Consider the following 22,271-nt stretch of genomic DNA (forward strand, 5'->3'; position numbering starts at 1 on the left):
AACATGGTTGAATATATTTACAATTTGTTTTTCACTGACTAAAAAAATAAGGGTCTTTCATTTCTTGGGGGTTTAATACTCAGAACATGGCATTGGAGTCCACATCCTGTTCGTCTCTCATGCCTAACAAGGAATGTAATAGAACTTACTAAACAAACAATACAGAGAATAGAATCCAAAGAAAAGTAATAGAAATAAATAAGAGCAATAATGAACTTAACCCCCCAAAACAAACACAGACAATAATGAGCATGCTACTTATATTCATAATCGAAATAGTAATGTTATAGATACAAACTATTTTATAACATTTTTATAAACTGCTAATGTGGCAAAATTTTACTCATTCTAATATGGGTACATTCCTAACATTATATTTTTACTTACAATAACTATTTGGAAGATGTTAAAGCCACATCAGGCATTTGTAAAAATATTATAAAGTAGTTTGTGTTTGTATCATTACTATAATTGGAAACACTAGGTTGAAGGGAGAAGAGCTAACAAATAATAGGTCTCGCTTATCTCTATACTTTTTTTAACTAGAATTTCCTTTGTTTTAATGAGAGGCTATTACTTGCACTTGTCATAGTATATCTAAAATAAAATGATATATCCAATTAAAAAATTAGGGAAACAAGCCAAACTCAAAATCAATACAACTTTATTAAAACCGGCCATCATTGCTACATAATTAACAAAGTTGTCTTCATTAAAAATAAATAATTGTAGTTAATCACAGATACAGTCCCTAGCAGATAGAGATATATATTTATTTTTCCTTTTGATTTTTTGTTTGTTTGTTTTGTTTTGTTTTTGTTTTTCCAATAAATAGGGAGAATAGGAGGTGGGTCTCCGGTCTCTTCTTTCCAATCTAAGATATCATAAAGAATGCCGACACCATTAAGATCTCACTCCACCTCATTTTGGTTTTTGTCAATGAATGACCCAAATATATATTTTTTTTTTTAATGAATGACCCAAAGAGTAAAGGCATTAGTTAAAAGTGTTCTTGATACTCTCTTTTTTTTTTCTTTTTCTTTTTTGGAAAATTCTTGTTCTTAATACTCTATTATTAAATTAAGGTGAATCTAATATTTCATTAAATCATATTTTAAGAAAATATTGTCAAATTAAAAATACACCACAAATCAATAAATTATTAACATGAACAAAAATGTTTTAATAATGTGCATTTTAATTCATAGGTAAGTACAAAAATGTGTTGTGCTTTGGACACTTAATAAGAACTCATTTAATAGAAGTTGACAGAAAGATTATATTGAACAATCCTAAATTATTTAGAATTGAAATGAATAAATAGAAGTTACAAGATTAAATTAAATGTTGAATAGAGTCAAAAGATATAATTTGTGACATTCGATTTTAATCTATAATTCTATATACTTGTGGCACTCCTTAATTACTGCTTAGTATTGTCCCCATAATGATCACATGATGACCATGTTGACAAGAATCAAAACACATAAAAGAACAAAAAAAGTTTATTTAAGTTCCTTTATGATTTTTTTTTTTTTAAAAAAAATCACCAATCTCATAATGTTCTCATGATGATCATGATATTCAACCTATTTTGTAGGATGCCCATAAAATTTTTAAAACCAAAAAAAAAAAAAAAACCAACATAACAAGCTTACACAAAAACAAGAAAAACATTAAAAAAAGAAAATTATCAAAGAACCCATTTCATAAAATGAGAGAGAGAGAGAGAGAGAGAGAGAGAGAGAAAGAGAAAAATATGCTATAACACTTGTGAAGATTCACCATGTTTATGTCCATGTTGTTTATTTTCATGAGCTTCTTCTTCTTCTTCATCTTCGTCTTCTTCATCTTCTTCTTCCTTAATCTCTTGAGGGTTCTCCACCGGCAAAGGCTGATCAGAAATATCTGGAGGTGGCTGACGTGGCGGCGGAGGAGGGTCTACTCTGCCGTCGAGGCAAGACGAGCATTTGGTCTCAACCCAGCTCTCGAAGTCGTACTGTCCATGACCCATAATACGCCGACCCGAGCAGAGCCGTCCGATCATCCCAGCTATCACTCCAAGAATAGTGATCACTGCAAGAACAGCTATAACCGGACCCACCGACCCGTGACCCGAATGAGCTTTGTAGGCTTGTTGGGTCACAGCCTCTGGAGATGGAGGTGGCAGTTGTTGTTGTTGTTGTTGGTCTATTGGATTTGGAGTTGTAGTAGTAGTAGACATGTGAGTTTTGACTGTGGCTTTACAAGAAAGAAAGAGAAAAAAACAGAGTCTAGGTTTAAGGGGCTTGAGAGAGTGATAGAGATGGGAGACAATGAAAAACTAGAAGTGGGTTTGTTTGGAAATCATGTATTCTATTAGATTCTGAAGAAGAAAAAAAATTTCAGGCTTTTGTGTATGTGTTCAAGTACTGTTCATAGAAAGAGAGGAAAAAGTGGAAGAGATTGTGTTCGGTGTTCAAAAGGTTTAGACTTTAGAACAAAAGATAAACAATAGATGGGTGTTTCTTTTCTAATTTTTTTTACCCTTAAAGATAATTGATTATTGTGGTAAAAAAATTTTGGAGAGAGAGAGAGGAATTGAGAATGATTTGAGGGAAAACCTTTTTCAAAGCGGTGGGATGGGAGAGTAGTTTTTCTCAGGACCTTTTCTGCTGCTTCTGCAAGAAATTATGAGAAACTACTTTGACAGTTTACAACTTTCTACGTAGTATAAAAATAGGAATAGGAATGACAAAGATGTACCAAGGTCCCATGCCTATGAAACCTTGTAAGTAATAACTCAGAGAGAGAGAGAGAGTACCTGAAGTTTCAGCTGCTTTGTTTTTATTTAGAAATATTTGCTGCTCATGATGATATGATTTCCTATTCTTTATCTAATTTTTGATAAACTGATCAGCATAATTTATTTTTTGGTTAGTAAAAATGAGCAATGCTAATTTATTTTTGGTAAATTAGATGATCAAGATCGAGATTTTTCTGCATATACTTACCAACATTTGCAATATATATAAATATGAATTTTGATAATCCCCAAAATATTCCTGCTACATGGCAATTTGTTATTGCCAACGCCATGTCTCTTTGCCAGAAGTAGCTAAGAACTTAAATAAATAGATAATAGACTAGGGGCTATTTGAATCATCAACTTCTAAAAACAATGTCTTCTTCTGTCTTGTCCTATGTGAACTCTCTAAAAACATGGTATTCTTGATTTCCATCTAGTTTCTTCCTCAAGAGCTTAGTACACCAAAAAAATTTGCAACAATTTTTTTTTTATCACAGTTGGGCCGACAACAAATTTTTACTTATTTTTATCTGCACTTACTATTAACAATTGGCTTGGTTGAATTTACTTGTTTTTATCTGAATTTACTATTAATAATTTACCATATCAATCAAGCGTAAAATTTTTGTGTCAATAAACATTTTAATCTTTTTAAATTTTTCTTTTTTTTTTATCCCAATTACTAGGGGGAAATGGATTTTTCCATGCAGCGTATGGTGCGTGTGTCTAGGCTGCTTACCACCACTATGGGGCTGATCATCATTCACTTAAAGTTGTTTTTTTAGGTGCTGGATAGGTCTAACTTATTAAAGGACAAAAAGTTTAAACATTATTCTAATTCTAATAGCAAAAAGTTAAAAAAATTATGTTAAAACTTTAAGCCAATTGGACCACGTACCCCTCTTTTCATTCTCTTACTTTTCCACCACCTCAATGAAGGCTATCCTTCCTTCTCAATATGTTTTACAGTTGTATGTTAAGTTGAACAATATGAAAGAGTGAAAGACCAAAATCTTCTAAAGATGTAAAGAGCAGTTTATGAACATTTTTTATATCATCTAATTTTTTATATTTTTCATTATATATTTGTTAAAAATACAATGTCTTGATAGATGATTTCAACTATCCAAGCAATCTGTCATATTGATTTTTGTTTTCTAAAAAACTAACTTTTCAATTCCTCACATAAAATGACTATACTTATTTTTGATGGATAAATATTCCACTGAAGGATCAAAAACAAGAAGAGAACATGTTTTATTTTATTTTTAATAAATTCAAAATTTTCATTGATGGAGCAAAAGAGATACATCTCTTTCCCAAGCCTCCATGACTGCAGTAGCTACAAAGTTAGCATCCCTTTTGATCCAGCAAAAAGAATTAGCCAAAATTGATGCTCCCACTGATACTATTCTAGCATTGCTCTTCATTGCAGAGTGTAAAATAAAAGGCTTTATACACTGAGCTAGCTCTTCTCTTCTTCAAGTACACGATGGAAACAATTACCTTTGAAACTCATTTCTAAAACATATCAATTTTATGATTTTTGATTAAGATTTATATCAATATCTTATTGGACAATTTTTGAAGAATAATACTATAAAAACAATATTTAGCAAAATAACAATGTTTGAAAGTAATTTTAAGAAATAGCCGTTTTTGAATATCGTCTCTTGAAATTGAAGTGACAAGTTTCATTCAAGTTCTTAAAAAAAGCCTATATCCCCAAATACTTAAAAATAATCCTTTACTAGTTTTTCATCTCCAATACAAAATTTAATATAATTTTAGTATACAATATAAATGGGTCAATAAAAAACTAATTTTTTTTAATTTTTAAATTTTTTTTTTTAACTATGACTATTTTATAAATGAATTAAATATTATCTTCAAATTCATGGATATAATTTCAAGCGCAAATCAAAGCTTCTACAATTTCTGGTAAAAGACAATCTATAGAGAGTAAAATTTTTACCCCTAATACTAAAAGATGATTCAAAAGCAACAACGATTGATGGAATGCTTAATAGATTACATGCCATAAAAGAGAACTTTAAAATCCAATTGCATTTTTTTCCACCAAAAAAGAGCACCCATCTGTTAAAAAAGAAAGTGAGAAGAGGAAAGAGAGATAACTTGAGCTAGAGAGTGAAAAGTTTGAAGAGAAAAAAAAAAATAATAATAATAAATAAATAAAAAGCAATACAAAATTTTGATGTGTTAAAAAGGGTCGACCCATTTTTTCATGGTTCCAAAAAAATCCTACCCTATGTATATTTTTCCTTTGGGTTTAAGCAAGTTAGCAGGTCTTGGTCCAATTTTGTCAGGTCTACTTTTGGCATGCATCATTGCTAGGTAAGTTAGCCCATTACGAATGAATAAATGGAGGGACATAACTAGTTGTCTAGTTTTACAACTTGTTGAAGTGGTAAGTTATGAGTAGTGGAAAATAACAGTTCTTTTACAATTATACATTTTGTCTAAAGTTGTTGGTGTGGTTCACTCTAAATGTTGTAGACAATCTTTTACATTGACCTACCACTCATAATTAGCCACATTAAAATTGTGGCAAAATTTATGACACAAAAGTTGTATCCCTAAACCTTAGAAAATAAAAGTGACTAATAGTAGTAGGTTTATATAAGAATAAATAAGTAGCGGAAAAAGTTGCAGAATATATCATCACCATAATAGATAAACAAGTAGTGGAAAAAGTTCCAATCTGACCACTAGCATATAGTATGAAAACAAAACTCACCTCAAGAAAACCGATAACTTCCCCTACCACTAGTATATTTGAAAACATTACCTTAAAGTAAGCCAAAAAAAACTTCAATTACTGGATTGAAGAGAATTGAATTTTAAATGATTCAAAGCCAAAGGTGTCATTTATGCAATACCGCATAGAAGTCAAGGGTCGGTAGAGAATCTGATCTGGAATCAGAGAATATGTCCTCTAAATGGGTTTTATTTTTTGAATGAATGGCTCAAATTGATCACCTTTTTTTTTTTTTTTTGAAATAATAGACAAGCTTCATTAATGGCTCTAAGTGATCATGTTGAAGATGAATATGATAGTTCATGATATGGAATACTTTTGGCAGATCCAAATATAGAAAAAGGAGGAGGAAGGAGTGATAAAAGTTGTTTTGTGAGACTAGGACAGAAATCTCAATGTGGCTGCTGTACAAAGTTTTAGTCAGGCATCTACCAGCTTTTCTTTATATTCTTTTTTTTGAATCCAAGCACTCCTTGTCGGCTTCTTTTTTGAATCTTATTAGTGCATTTGAGCGTGGTCTTCTCTCTCAACTACAAACTTTTCCCTTCTTCATGCCAATTGAAACTAGAAAGAAGAGAGTGATAAAATATGTTACAGTGGTGAGTGCTGTACAGAAAATGTTCAGTCCCTGATGTCAGGCTTGATCTTTAGTGGGCCATTACAATGACTATTTTGCAACTTTGCATACAAAAGGCAATTACTTTTAACTGCTCCTTAAGCATGATTCATGTAGCCAATAAACCATAATGGTTGAATTTTTAAAGTCATGAACGCACCAAGTCTTGTAAACTTTGTCTTTAGCACATAAAAAAATTGTAAATGCTCTTTTAAGGGTCATGAGGGTTTGGACTAAGTTGAGTGGGAGTCATGCTCGATCAAATTTTTCTTTGATTGATAAGTTGACACGCATCCAATGGATCTTGAATCTAAGACCTCATCCTTATGGTGCCAGTTGAGCTAGAGCTCATTGGCCACATTACGATCTACAAATTATTAGCAGTAAACCAAATTTTTCATTAGATGAGTACCATCTAGATGTGTGTGTCAAGATGAATGAAGTTAAGAAAAGAGGAAATGGAAAAGATAGTGTTGAACTGTTGATTAGTACATAACAAGTGAGATTCAAGAGAGATGGTTTCTAATGTGCAACTTTTAATCAGTGTATATAAGGGGAGTTGACCCCAATAACTCTACTTTTTTTTTTTTTTTTTTTTTTTAATTTGTGGTCTGTAATGTATATCAGAGTTAAGATGAGGATGATGAATGTTTTAATGCATATGCAAACTGTATGTCTTGCTGAATTAGGTCACGAGAAGATATTTTAGACTATCAGACATTAGAACACAACCATATGATTGGGGTTTATTTTAGTCATGCAGCATCATATATATAGCTATAAATAGGCACATCCACACATTACTGCACATATTATTGCCAATCTTGTAATTTGATTCTGACTGCAATAGGATACATTTGATATGAGTATCAAAATCTTTCACCTGTGACTGCTCTACAAGATTACATAATTATTTAAATGTAATTCCACTTAGAAATTAGTATCACATGGCCATATGGCACTTTGATTAGGTTTTTTTGTTTTCAACACTTGGATTAGTTTTAAACCAAATAGATGTTTTCGTTAGCAAGACTAGGAAGTACCAAGTGAGTTGCAAGACTCTTGGCAATATTATCTATATTAGCACTCAGGAGATGTAAGAAGATTAAAATATCTTATAAGCCGATGACCTTTATTGCAACCTTAATCATAGTAAAGAAGTTCCATACAGTAACTAACATTACAAACACTAACTTAATTCACAGCCCCACATTTCTTCCTAATTTGACCATTTTGCCCTGTGAGCACCCCAACATTACCAAGCTTTGCCATCGATGCTGAAAAGTCATTATAAAAGTAATATTGATTCATAGAACTATAAAAGTTAACCATTGCAGCAGTTTGTGGATCCCCCATTAATGCTTGATCAGATTCAAGAAGCCCGGTGTTGCTCTTGAGGTTTGTATAATACGCATTATCAAACCTGTCAGTACTTGTGGAGTCAAGAGGAGCAAGGTTTCTATTTGATGCATCTCTATTGGGGCATTTGCTTTGCAAATTCGAGAGGCTCGAAGGGTCCAGTGAAGGATCAGGTTTGCCAGAGCCTTTGAAGTCGAAGAGTCTCCCCTTGAAGGTAAAGCATTGGGCAAAGCCTATGGTGTGTCCTCCTAAAATAGACAAAAGCAGTAAAGCTCTTTATGTTAAGAACATTTAGTGAGGACCATAGGGTGTGCTTGAGTGCTTGGAATATCCCATGCATGAAAATTGAATCAGTCCACTTTCTTTTTATGGCATCAGAAAATCAGCCCAATAATTTTTTCTTAGAATTTAAAATAACACTTATCGTGTCAAATAGATAATATGATTTACGTTAAAGTATATATTTATGTTGACAGGCCCATCTTTCCTAGTGGTTCTACTTCTACCAGCCTGAAGTATGGCTTTTTATTGGAAATTTGATAAGAAGATATTGTTTCCTAGCAGTTCCTTCTATAAAACAGCTTAAGTCAAGCATGGGAATGTAGACCAGTCACTTCCTAGAGTAATTTTCCGGCCCTTTTTTGATGAATACTTCCTAGTGTACTTTTTTTAGTCAGCCCAAATCAAGATATGGTAAAGAACAAGAACCTGAGAGGACTACAAGATCCTTCAAGTCAAGACCCTTTGATATGAACTTGGCAGTGATGTTCTGTAGAGGCTCCACAGGTGATGGTAATTGAGTATTAGCATCCATCTCATTTGCTGTTGTTCCATCTCGTCGGCCTAATGGAACACGCCAATAAGGTCCTCCAACCTAATCAAAAAGTTGAAAGAAAAAGAGAATAGAAATAAAACAATCTGCAAAATAAGGAACTAGATTGCATAGTTATCCAACAGTCGTTGGCGGGCTCCACATGTAGTTCAGGTGGTCACATTACCACCATGACCTGGCAAAATAATTAATTATTATATATAAATTTTAAAAATTTATAATTTTATTATTCTTAAAAAATATTTGTGACCACCCTAAAATTTTTAAGTCTAACATAATTAATTTTTGGACAAAATTTGACAACAAACTTGATTGTAGACTAAAACTATAACTCTAATTAATTTTTTTTTTTTTTAATTGGATGTGAATTGTGAAAAATTCATGATTGGATTATATATTTTTCTTATATCTTCCATACTTGCAAAATTTCAAGAAAATCAAAGATCAATAGTTATGTCATCAATTAAATCTTTAAATTTTGAGTTTTTGTATTCTAAAATTACATAAAAATTTAAGTTTATAGATCAAATAATAAATAATATCCGATTGACATAAAATTTGACATGTGTCTTAAGAACATAAAAAATATGCAATTCAACAGTTAAATTTTCAAAATATATAGCCACATTAATTTTTTTAGTGAGAATTGTAATGTTAGGCTACAACTAAGTTTGTAGCCAAACTTTATCTTTAAATTTTGGCTCCTTTAACAATATACTAGGTCCTTACAAACAAAAAGAAAAATCCCAATAAATTTTCGAAAGAGATGTAACTGTAACATTAATAATGAGACTATTGTAGATTTCAAAATAAGAAAATTCCTATAAGAAAATTGTCAAATTGTGTGTGTTTTTTGGTAAGTTCTCTTTTTATTAAATTTTGGCCAATAATGACTACCCTGAAAAATATTCCTAAAACCGCACGGCAAACTGCTAACAGTTAAATTTAGAGTGTTGTAAATACCTGATAAACAGCTTCACTTGCTGCAAGAGTCAATATATCAGCACAAGAAACAGTTGATGGGCAAAATCTTTCAACATCAGCCTTTATATTGTCGATGACTTCAAAACCTCTAAGTGATTGGCGATTGGGAAAGGCATTTTTCTCACTCCCATCTTTTGAGTCATCGAGAAGCACCGAGCCATCACAGCCCTACGCCAAGTAATCACACTCTTATAAAAAGTAATTTAACTGCTCAATAGAAGTCATAGTTGATGTACACAATCAAGAATGTTTGACATGAGGGTTCCACTCATTAAAATTTCCCAGTAAAAGAAAATAGATAGAATCAGAAGGGATTTTCATCTCATGTCTGACACACTGAGCAGAATACCTCAATTATTTGCAACATAAAGGATGCATGAGAAAACTATTAAGTGGGCAATATACATTTTGTTAAGTTTCTCTTTTTTTAATGTTTACTAATATATATATGTGTGTGCGCATGTGTGTGTGAGAAAAGGCTAGAGATAACATTATAAAGAACATTTACATTTACAAAACAATCATGAAAGTGTAGCCGAAGTAGGGATGCAGCAATCCTGGTGTCGTTTTTTAGAGCTGACCAAACAAAGTACCTAACCATGTTTGACAAGCGGGGGCATGAATAATCATAGAAATTGTAATTAAGTTGGCTGGAAACAAGAGGAAGGATGAGAGGAGACAAAAACAACATTAAACAGAAGGGAATAGTGAAGTAGGGGAAGAGTTTTTGGCCCATAGCTGTGAGCATGAAGAAATTGCCGTGGAATGTTGATTATATGTAGTGGGTGCTTAGTGGTGATTTATATGCGGAACGAAAGGTATATTAAAGTAACTTGATTGGTTAAATTCAGAAAGTGGCCATAGCAATACCACTAGTCTTGTGAAAACATAGTGGCCATGGCCATATCTGCACTAAAATATCGCAATAAAATAATTTAGAAGTGATAAGCATTCGATGGCATCATCTGTTTACTTTCTATTGACTTTCATGCAAAATATCAAACTTAAAAAATATTTGTAATATCACTAGAAAAAGAACCAGGGCTCAAGCTCTAGTGCATGACCCTTGAAAACTATTCGTAATAAGACTATGTTTCTCAAGGGTCATCAAGTTCATGCTCATCAATTGAACTTGTTTTAGGATATCAAAATGAGTTGGAATTCTACCACGACAAGTTTTCCTTATGTGACATTTTGTTTTGCAAACATTACCCACACTCACATTAGAATTTCTAATATTCAAAAATTTTGGCCATTCAATCTTGGGGTCTCAATTTTGTTGCCTTGACTTGATTTTCTAGACTCTGTTCACTGTTTTAAGGATAGGCAATAAGGTTCTTGTCTTTGAGATCTAAACACAAAGCATTCAATCGAGTGTGACCAACAATACCACAACGTTGACAAAAAGGAACAAACTTATATATGTTTTGTTTCCTAAGAGGAGGCCTAGAGTTGGAACTTTGAGCTTTTCATACTAGCTGTGGGCTTATTGCCATTATTCTCAAGGGCTTGACTAACTTTGTCACCCTCCATGTTACTTGTAGCAGTTAGGAGAACAAAATTATAATTCCTTTGGTGCAAGAAAGGGTGATGCGAGAGACACAAGAAGATTATTATTTAGTATTATTTATGTTTTAAGTCAATTGTATTATTTATTAGGCTATTAGTATTTTAATTTGAAAGTAAGGTTATTTTTGTAATAAGACAATTAGGGTTTCCTAGTCAATTAGAACTAGGGTTTAGCAATCCTTTGTAAGCAACTTATTGTACTCCTTGAGTGAATAGTTAATCCTTTATAAGCAACTTCCATGGTGCATGAAGACAAACAGTTTACTAAAGTGGAGAAAGTGGATAACATAATACTTCCAATGGTTCAAGATAAGATTGTATTGACTCCACACATTTGTTTTGTTATTCCAGAAGAGTTTGACATGGTGGAATTCAAGATTTTTCTTTTCTTTGTGCTCCCTAAGGTGATTCCAAACTTGAAGCAAGTGTTACTTGTTAGCATCTTAATCCTTCAATGTTTTAGAACTCAAGGTCGAGTTTTCTCCAACTAGAGGAGAATGGTGTGAGAGACACAAGAAAATTATTATTTAGTATTATTTATGTTTGCAAGTCAATTATATTTTTTATGTTTTAGGTCCTAGTAATTTATTAGGCTATTAGTATTTTAATTTGGAAGTAAGGTTATTTTTGTAATAAGGCAATTAGAGTTTCCTAACCGAATAGAACTAGAGTTTTGCAATCCTTTATAAGCAACTTATTATACTCCTTGAGGGGATAGTTGATATTTTGATGAATGAAAAAAAAAAATGGCTGTTTGGTCTTTCTTTGGTCTAGTGCTGACTCCAGGTCTACCTTAAGTGCTGACTCCTAGTGGTTTCCCCACTTGGTGCTAACTCCAAGCCAAGCCTAGGTGTTGACTCCTAGATCATATCCATTTATTTTTCTGTTGTTTTAATTTTGTTCTGGTTGTCCTGCGTCAAAGGGACTATGAAGTAGATGAGAAAGCAGATAGATCCCTTTTCTATGTAACCTAAGCCACTCTTGTCAGAGCTAAGTCAAGTTTCTCACCCAAGAAACTTTTCAACTTTCTGCAAGAGAAATGCATTCTCTCCCTTAAACTTGTTGGCTTAATCAAGTTTAACCCCTAAATCCCCATTCTCATGCTCAAACTTAATAGGTTTTTAAAGGGATTTCTTAGATATTTTTTTGAACTTAGTACATTCCTTAAAAAGCTTATTATAGATTTCTTCAAGTCATGCTCATCATCAGAATATTCTTAAGATGAGTTGCCATGGTCTTGTGTATCCTCCCCACTGGACTCATCACTACTCCTAATTGAGGCTGTAAAAGCCAGTTAGTTTCCTATGAGGTAAGGGGAAACACTAAGATATTGTGACTTATCCATTAACAACGTAGTCAAGGATCACACTCCAAAATTTATTCCTAACTACGTGTATCAATTGAAAAATCTAATTTAAACCCCCAAAACTTAAGCAGCAGATTAATGAATTAACATATTAAAAATAATAATAAAAGCAGTAAAAGCACACAAGGATTTAGTGATGAAGTAAAAAACTTTTAAGAACTTCTCAAAGGAAAAACCACTTCGGTGGTACCCAACCCCGTAGGAAATGTAAGCTCAGCAAATGATTCATTTGCCTCTCTTCAGAACTCTAGAATTCTTTTATAGAACTTTCTTTACAAACAAACTTGTCCACAGCCATTGGAACTCCAGTATTCCAAAGAACTTTTTGAAGGGAGCACACCAATGAACTCATGGGAAGGGTAACAACTTTTATGGTTTTGCAAAAGAAACTCTAGGAGGAACTCACACGGAGCACACTCAAGGAGAGAGTTTTCTAACTGTTTAGGCTCAAGAAGATTTGTTGTTAGAGTAATATTGATACAGCAATCTCTCTCCTCTCAATTTGTGCAACAAGGGTTGGTTTTATATAAGAATCATAAGGTTATATCATCACATCAGGCCTTCAAAGTCAATTTACTGTCTGCTGCAGTTCCTGTCAAGAGAACTCTCAGAGACAGCACAATTATGCCAACCTCATATGGCCATATTCACTTATTTCAATTTCAAATTGCATCAAATTTGTGTCCATTTTGAAACCATGGATGTCTAATTTCCAATGAAACAAGTATTAATAAATTTTTTGCTATGGTGTAAAAGATATGGACAAAAAATCACCAATTCATCATCTTTGAGTATATCATAACCTCATCATTTTTTTAGCAGATTTTGTTCCAGAACCCTAATACTATTCTATTGTACAACCCAATTTTTATATGTTTAGGCACTAGGATTTGCCAACACTTCTATGAACCCAAATAGCTTTTTTTTGATAGGTAATATGAACCCTAATAACTTATATGGATGTTTTCACAATTTGAAGACCTTTTTGTTTGACACTTTCTTAGAAAATAAAATGAATGTCCATTATAGGTTTATCAGTTAAGGTCAGTACTTAATGGATTCAGAACATTCAGTTTCATCACATTGAATCTTATTGCTTGTAGGTTTAAGATTGTTCCAAATGTGGTACTATGTAAGATATGAAGTGGCGCTAATGGATCTTACACTAAAGGCTTGTTATCTAAAAAATTGGCCTAATCAATCAACTGATGTACATGTACAAGAATGGGACAAAACAACATTTGCACAATATTAAAAGATAATAAGCAGAGTCAAGATTAGATGTAACATCTTGAACCAAATTGTGACAAATTGAGTCAAGATTAAGAAAGGATGAAATGAGGACATCTCAATCCAAATTCAATTGGAACCACACGTCAGCCATTACTTTCTAAAGTAATAATGTAGAGACACATTCCTTCCCATTTATACTTTTCTTTCTGAGCTTCTTCCCACTTTTCCACTGCCGTGGAGCAGTTATTCCATAAAATGAAATGGCCTGCTGCCAATCAATAAGGAGAGGAATTCATAGAAGTGACTAACTTGTAGTTATTCTTTTCGGTTTTAATTTATAGAGATCCCCCTTAAACTATGGGAGCACTTGCATTTTGCACCCCAAACTATGAAAACTTGCAATCACTACCCCAATTATGACAAATCCTACATATAGCACCCCACCATCCATTTGGAGGTTAACTTTAACAGTTTTGTGCAAAAGACATGACCATGAACTAAGTGTGTTAAAAATGGCCTCCCATAATGAAATTTACTCAAATTCCCCTTCTAATTGCCTCCTCCCTCTCCATTCTGAAACCTAGAATATTTTCTCACAGAAACACCACGCTCACAACTGTGGATAAGAGGGAGGGGCAAATAAAATGGTTTTCAAAATTGCATCTGCAGTTATTTTCCAAAAACAAAAGTCATTTGCAGAATTGTCCCATCTTTTTTATGAGATGACCCTATCATGGGATATGAGATAACTGTTAGCTAGTGGACCGTACAATTTTGCATTGGGGCAACAATCAAATTGAGGGGAAAAACATTCTTTTGAAGGGACCTGGTTTACTGAATTAATTACCAAGTTACAAAAGGGACACTAGAAATAAGCCCCACTAATAATGTATTTCAAGCGAATTTTAGAGACAGCTCATGAATTATCGTCAATAACTAACATCATGAGGTTGTGACAGCCATTTACATCAGTGTCAATCCCCAATACTTCCGGATTTTCTTTCACCACTGTGTGGATTGATTATAAGTGTGGTGTTTTTAGGACAACATTTTGTTTAGGATTTCAGAAATATTTTAGACTGGGGAGAGGGAGGCAATAAGAAAGAAGGGCATTTAATTAAATTTCATTGTGGGAGGACATTTTTCTCTTTTGTCCAATCGATGGTCATGTGCAAAGCACGTGACTGTAAAAAGATAACATCTAAACAAACGGTGGGAATGCTATTTACAATATTTGTCTCACTTGGGATGGTGATTACAAGTTTTCGTGGTTTGGGGTGCAAAGTGCTAGTACCCCATAGTTCAGGGTGGATTTATATAATTAACCCTTCTTTAAAATAAAATAAAAAATAAAAAATTTATTATCAACATGTTTCAAACTCAGAATTCCTTCCTTTGATATTGAAAGCCACCTGTCTCTTGTCAAAATTATAGTTGTTTTTGTATTTGACAAGTAGGGAGGAGCAGATATTAAATAATATTCCACAAATACTGGTACACTTGAGCAAATATATTAGTACAAAGATTTCATAGTTCAATCATATACTATAATACTAAAATGTGACTAGGATCTCATATGAGAAAGGCATGCCTTTTAAGCTAGTCACCTTAAAAAGATAAACCACAATAAATTTCTTGCTAATCTTTATCAAGTAATGACAGTGGAAGTTCAAGTGTCGCTGAAAGGAAGGCTAACAAAAGATATTTCAACCAGCACTTCTTACTTCTTAGTACGTGTAATTGCACTTTATAATGTTATACTTACTAAAATAACAAAGAAGTAGAGTTCTTTTCTATGATTGCTATTTCATAAATTATTTTTAATGTTACTTTATTGTTTCTTTTGTGGTTAGAGATAAAAACAGAAAAGAAAACCTTATCTTTCCTGTCAATATCGTTTAATTGTATACCAGAGATGTGATTGGATGAGCTTAGGCCCAGTGAGCTTGAACATTGTAGATTTTCTTCAAAAGAAGCTGGATAAGTGAAATTAAATTAGTGATTAAATTAATCAACAGGTCCTAAGCTGCAATAACTTGAGCTTCAATGCTTGCCAGCTTTACTTATAATTAATCTATGCAATACCAAAAAGAAATCATGTTGTGAAAATGTCAGTTTGTTCAAATTGTGATTTTAAATATGGTATCTGTCACATAAATGCAGCAGACCAAAGTAAAGAGAGAAAATTTAATGCTCAAACAATTATTAGCAAGATACTGGCTGATCCATAAAGAGATATATTCTATATCATTCAAAATATTTCATCTCAGTTTTTTTATTTTATATAGTGGTGTCTCTGTTTTCTCTTAATATTATAGTAATAAAATTACATCTTTAATAGGGAGCAAAATAAATATATAAATAGGAATTTTCTTATCATTATAGCTAAGTTGGGCTGATTTTCAGCCTAGCTAAGCAGAGCAGTCCTGTAATTCTTTCCCATGCTTTCTGTAAAAAGTAATGAGTATTAGTCTAATTTCTGAATGATCTTCAGTAGAGGTATCCAATTATTAGACCTAATGACAGGTACGCATGTAACATTTGCATATCGAAAATCTTGTAGTCTCAGCACTCAAGTAGCACACTGGCTGTGATTATAAGACTATTTTTTGTTTTCCTTTTTTTCAAAGCAAAGTGATAATGTTAAATTTAGATTACTGGAAAGGTCTCTCAAACAGGTTGCAAAAGATTGCAGATTCATTTAAGAATCAAGACTTAAGATGGTAGTATGCTGATGATTGATCTGGCAATAGTAAAATATTCTATATCACAATTGTTCACGTGTTGGAGGTTGCTTGTTGATAAAGAAATGAATATAAGGTAATGTGGCAAGATTTTAGGTGCTGGGAAGTGTGGAGACTCTAGTTTGTCCACTGTGGAGGAAGGTTCCAGCTGAACATTGATGCAAAAAGTCTTTTGGTCCAGCTTAAGCTGGAATCCAAGGACTTGAGAGATAAACAGAAACTATAAAGGGTATCTAAATCACATCTGCAGACATCTGCAGCAGAACCTTCAATTGAATATCTCTAAGTTTTGAAGCATATAAGATGAAAAGAGCGTCATTGAATAATCTAATCAAATTCATGTTGAAACAGTGGCTTTGGAAGGGGAGGAATTAATTTTCTCTAACTGATTAACTGCAAAATGCATGTGAAGGATTAAGTTTTTCCCTGAAGTGTTAAATATGTAGAAGAATCATACCAAAGCTAACAAAATCTAAGGCTTTTCTTTTAATACAATTTATGAATTTACCATCTGTTTTATAACAACAATTGAACTAGCTAAATAAGAGCTCTGTATTAAATAGAATTATCAATTGAATTCTATGGTTGGTACTGATAAAACTTCTTGATCCCAGTACAGGAGTAATTCACTTAGAAGATAGCTTGGATTAAAACCGTATGGTTACAGGCCCCATGTTTTGTGGAAACATGCCTTGTTGAGGAAAGGCATCTAGAATGTTAGTAGTTGCAAAAATTAGTTCTCGTTAGATGATTAAAGAGTAGCTTATTCATGATCAGAGCAGAAACTATACATATTATGTGCCTGTTTGGCATAACTGTAAGAAGAAGAGCTTCAACTATAGAGCTTTAGTAGTACAACTTTTGCCATATAGAGCTTTAACTAAAAAGCTCTTTAGCATTTTGAGTGATTGGAAAGTTACAATGAATAGTGCTTTAAAATTCTGGATTTATAAAGTATGAACAGTGAATTTGGAGCTTTTTTTGGATTTATAAAGTATGAACAGTGAATTGTAGAGCTTTTTCCTAAAAGCTCCAAATTTCAGCTTTAAGGATCTCCTTAAAGCTGTTTACAGAATTTCCAAATGTTCGGCAATTTCAGCTAAAAGAGTTTTAACCCCCCCCCCCCCCCTTAAATCACTTTTCAACCACTCCAAAAGCTAAACCAGACAGGATTTACACCTTAAATCATGAATATTTTCATTTCCTCATGTTTTCCAGTAAAAAGCCCCATATGTATAATCCAAAGATGAACCATAGTAGAAAGGAATCCACTCGAGCTTTTTTAAGGGCTTATATGCCTAGGAAGTGCCACTAGTGCAGGTTTTACCCAAAACCAAATTATAAATACTATGTATATAAGGTAGATTTCAGGCTTTTGTCCCAAAATTTTGGCCCCAAGCCTGATTGACATTCCTAAAATTTAAAAGTTGCAATTTTGTCCTCAATATATTTAAAGGTATCAATTTTTTCTTCTATCAATTTGCTATAAAGGCCACACTGACTTTTAATGTGCCACATCAACACTGTCACTTTAAAATTTTCAAGAACTAAGTGCAACCTATTAAATTTCAGGGAAAAAATTGAACTTGGACCAAATATTAGGTAATAGGGACAAAAGGTACAGTTTAGCCTAGATTTAACTTTTATTAAGAAAATTTGAAATTTGTTTCCCATTATTCGGATTTCTGAGAGTATTAATAGAAATTCTAAGCATTATTGTGTATTAATTTTATGTTTCCCCATGATAAGGATTGCAAGAGCTTCAATTGGGTTCTAAATTGTAGAAAATAAGGTAAATCACATGTATCAAATGCAGAAGATGCGTTTCCTCTTTCAACATTATGATGGCTACACTAACATAAGCCCCTTCAGAACTTGACATTCCTACTGACAATAAGAGAATCTGCATACCTAACATCTCCTCCCCATACAGTTTGCATTAGTTGCTGTGCCATCTTCCTCAAGTGAACTCCTCTAAGCTTCAAAGTGGCATTTAAAACCATAATGGAGTTAGAAGATCCTGCGTAGCAAAACAAATAAACAGGTAGTGAGGTTCTTTGTGATAGTATAGCAACAAAGGGGGAAACAAAACAAGGCATCTAATCTAATTAGCTAACAACTAGAAATTGCAATATTTAAGAAATTTTCTTGATCAATTGTGACTTCTGTAGTAAACTCAATGCATTTAGTTCATTGGAAACTCTAAACACCTCGACCTTGAGAGTTGATCAAAAGGATCTACAAAAGAGATTTTACACAAGCAAGCAAAAGATACAATTATATGATGAGATTATTTGTTTGATTTTAAAAACAGACTTAATTGATAGAGAACATAAATAAAGTACATTTGAAGGATATCTCTAACAAGTACATAGTCATAGCCTGATTCGAAAACTTAAAGAGTGGAATATTGATATGACAGGAACAACAAGCTTTAATCATCCATTTTTGAATAAACTGATGGTTTGATACTTACATAATAAAAGCAAGTAACTCATGATTCCACTAGATATTCTTCCAAAGGTAATGCAGTAGTTCCATGGCCAATGCTTGTGCCTTGAATTTTCAAAGTCACATTAATAGTTGAAACAATGTCAAACTAGATAGCATAATATGGAAACAAAGCAAAGATAACTTGTAAATATGAAGTAGTGCACAGTTAAGCTAGAAATAAAGAATGTGGAGAAATAAGTACAAAAATCTGAGAGAAACTAGCCCATTACTAGGCATGATAATAAGTTGCATCTCATTTGGACCCACTTCAACTGCAGAGCCATATTAATTTTAGACCCGAACAAATGCTTAACTACTAGTCGTTTTTTGACAACAATTTGAGGTCGAACTTTGGTGCGATAGCAAGTGCCCTTTATAGTTTGGGTTCAAATCCAAGACACTAAAACTACCCTTGTACCATTTCTCTAAAATCCCATAAAATCAGGATCCTAGTTCACTGGGTATGACCTATTAATGAAAAATGAAACTATTAATCAAAGACTGCCTCACATATTTACATATTATGTATATCAATGTAAAAATCAGTTTCTATCAACAAATAAGTGGCAAAGAAATTTACGAAAACAAGTATATGAAAAGAAGTAATGGGTTGCTGCTACCTTCATGGATGGGACCAATTTTACCGCACTGTTTTAAGGCATTTTATCGAGCAGTATAGGTGGATTGTCACATGAACACATTGTAGCAAATACTACAGCAGAGAGGAAAAAAATGTGTGATTAATGCTAAGCGTGGGTAAAAATTTAGAGCCTGGTTGGTTTAAGTGTTTCCGTAACTAATTCTCAGTTTCCATAACTCATAACTCAAAAATGGTGGGACCCATAGCAAAAAGGTTGTTTGGCCAAACGATAACTCTGTTTCCATAACTCTATTTCTATCACTCAATTCTCTGATTTTTGAGTTATGAGTTATGGAAACTGAAAACAACAAAAGGCTGTTTTCAGTTTCCATAACTCATAACTCAATGGCATTTCCGTAAATAAACACACATGAGGGACCCACAGCCGCAATTTTTGACCACCTTTTGACTTTTTTTTTTTTTCCCTTTTTCTTTTTCTTTTCTGGGTTGGCGTTGGCTGTTTTTTTTTTTTTTTTTTTTTGGCGTTGGTTGTCTTTTTTTTTTTTTTTTTTTCTGGGTTGGCATTGGCTTTTTTTTTTTCTTTTTTTTTTTTTCTGGGTTGGCATTGGCTTTTTTTTTTTTTTTTTTTTTTTTTTAAGTACCTAGACTCACCAAACTTAGTGAAAACAAAAAAAACAAAAAAAACAGACCGAACAGCCAACCCAGGAGGGAAAAAAAAAAAAGAAGCTGCTAGTGAAAAAAAAAAAACACTGTACCGTGACAGGTGTGGGCCCTCCAAATAGTGTGAAAAATAGTGAGTGATGAAGGCAAACGAATGTGAAAAATTGAGTGATGAGTGATGAGTTATGAATGATGAGTGATGAGTGATGGAAATTGAATGACGGAAATTGAGTGATGAAAAATCCTTACCCAAACAGGCCCTTATATTTCTCAATTTGGTTGTATAAAAGGATAAATACAAGTACGAGTTTTTTTTTTTTTTTTTTAATTTCTTTTAAAATTTTTTTTATTTTTTTCTTTAAAAAAAAAATCGAAAAAATAAAAATAAAATGAATTAATTGGCCCATGCAGGTTTCGAACCTGCGACCTTCGCGTTATTAGCACGACGCTCTAACCAGCTGAGCTAATAGGCCGGATGTTGAAAGTTCAGAAATTAATATACTTACTATAACATTGCGTACATGAATTAAAGGCTAAAAATTAGATGGCCAACATCAGCCCCCCACTAAGAGTAGGAACCACAAAGTTGAAAATATCCCTTACCCTTTGTATATCCCGAGTAAGGTTGTAATTATTAGGTTTTGTTTATTCAATTTTATTTTGAATACGAACTAAACTTGAGTTTATTATCAAATAAAATTTTATATTAAAATTTAGTTTATTTTCTTGTCGAACAATTTCAAACTTGTTCACGAGCTACTTGATTAACTCATTCTTTACATATATATGGTAAAACCAAAAATTTCTCACTCCTTTAGAAATCTATGAATTAATATTACTATTAATCAATGAACTATTTTATATTATCAATTAATTACAAATATGAATTTGATATAATATGAACCTAGTTACAAATTTACACAATCTATTTTCAAATCTATATACGTATATATTTGGACATGTATAGTTGTATACATATAAAAATATAATACTTATATATAGATGATGCCGAAAATCGTCAGTGAGCTGCATAGTCCTCACGTGCTCTAGACAGAACCTGTGAAATAGAAACAAAGAAGACTTTGCAAAGAGTATTGGTGTGGTACTGGCCAAATGCCCTCCGAAGCTTAAGTTAGAAAACTTTCACAACTCTAGAGTGCTAGAGCTGAGGTAAATTATGCGTACCTTAGTTTGTAAGGGCTTTGAGATTTTTATAGAAGTGTAGAGTTGACATTCATTTCTTGGCAGATAGAGTCTTTCCTTGTGGGGAAGATCCTTGTTAATGTGCATATCTTGCGGGATCCTTTCCTTATAGGAACCCTCTTGATTAGGGTTAACCGTGGGGCATAAGATGTTTCCTTATATACTCATTTATGGAGTCCAAGCAAAGCCATGCTAGATCCGTTAAAAGCTTCTTTATCCCCGTCAGCTTCCTTCCGTCAATTTCCTACCACGTTTAGGCGTTCTGGCCATCCTACCCAAATGCCATCGGGTTTGAGGTGGAGTCATCGGCTTTGAAAAGGACTCGTCGGCCTCACAATGTTGTCGTTTTCTTCTTTGAATGCATGGTATGGCTGACAGTTTCTTTGAGATCGACAGCTTTATCTCATGTGAACGAGTTTAACACATTTTTTTTTAAAAATTACCCTTATCATATATAGTTAAATCAAGTCAACATGTTCATAATTCATAAGCTTTTTCACGAGCATATTATTATATTTGAGCTTAACTTGTTTAATAATTGAGCCCAAACTTATGCTTAAATTTGGTTTATTAGTTAAATAAACAAATATAAACAAATTTTTTCTCAAACTGTTCATAAACAATTTGTTAATTTATAGCCCTAATCCCAAGAATGCTATGCATAAGGATTATGGATTTGATAATACCTCAACGAAGATGATTTTAGTCAATGCAAAATAAGTTAATATAGGTTCAAGGTTCATGATTATGTAGAAATCTTAAAATTAAGATATTTGAGTTTAAGTTACTCTACTTATGTTAACACTGATTACGTAAAGAACATAAAATAATAAGGATATTAAAGTTAAGTTACTATAATCTACACTATTTTGAGGTAAAGTAATGTAGACACAAATTATTTTGATGGTGAACCAAAAAACATTAGATTATCTCCAGTGTGTCCATCGTGTCGTCCAAGACCAGAAAGGTCATCCATCTGATATATTAAATGTTCAGAATTGCAATAGAGATTTAACCTATGAGTGCCTCTGAAGGAGGTTGTTC

The 22,271-nt window shown here is 32.8% G+C and overlaps 2 protein-coding genes and 1 non-coding gene across 4 annotated transcripts; all 3 read right to left on the reverse strand.

Moving 5' to 3' along the window:
- Positions 1 to 1,690: 1,690 nt before the first annotated feature.
- On the reverse strand, positions 1,691 to 3,068 carry LOC115969135 (atherin-like). Of its 2 annotated transcripts, none has more exons than XM_031088704.1 (2): positions 2,994 to 3,068; positions 1,691 to 2,891 (listed from the first exon to the last, which is right to left on the reverse strand). In XM_031088704.1, the coding sequence occupies exon 2, from the start codon at positions 2,222 to 2,224 to the stop codon at positions 1,763 to 1,765; it is 462 nt and encodes a 153-aa protein (XP_030944564.1). In that variant the 5' UTR covers positions 2,225 to 2,891; positions 2,994 to 3,068; the 3' UTR covers positions 1,691 to 1,762. The 2 variants fall into 2 exon arrangements, with proteins under 2 accessions (XP_030944564.1, XP_030944565.1); XM_031088705.1 differs by having other exon boundaries at positions 1,691 to 2,660; positions 2,804 to 3,011.
- Positions 3,069 to 7,296: 4,228 nt separating this feature from the next.
- Positions 7,297 to 10,137, reverse strand: LOC115967898 (peroxidase 10-like). Its single transcript, XM_031087051.1, has 4 exons — positions 9,867 to 10,137; positions 9,338 to 9,526; positions 8,251 to 8,416; positions 7,297 to 7,790 (listed from the first exon to the last, which is right to left on the reverse strand). The coding sequence occupies exons 1-4, from the start codon at positions 10,104 to 10,106 to the stop codon at positions 7,378 to 7,380; spliced, it is 1,008 nt and encodes a 335-aa protein (XP_030942911.1). The 5' UTR covers positions 10,107 to 10,137; the 3' UTR covers positions 7,297 to 7,377.
- A 10,286-nt stretch (positions 10,138 to 20,423) lies between these two features.
- TRNAI-AAU lies at positions 20,424 to 20,497 on the reverse strand. Its single transcript has one exon. It is a non-coding gene; the product is annotated as a tRNA-Ile (tRNA).
- Between the last annotated feature and the right edge of the window lie 1,774 nt (positions 20,498 to 22,271).

Source organism: Quercus lobata, chromosome 11 (assembly GCF_001633185.2).
Source record: "Quercus lobata isolate SW786 chromosome 11, ValleyOak3.0 Primary Assembly, whole genome shotgun sequence".
Lineage (NCBI taxonomy): Eukaryota > Viridiplantae > Streptophyta > Magnoliopsida > Fagales > Fagaceae > Quercus > Quercus lobata.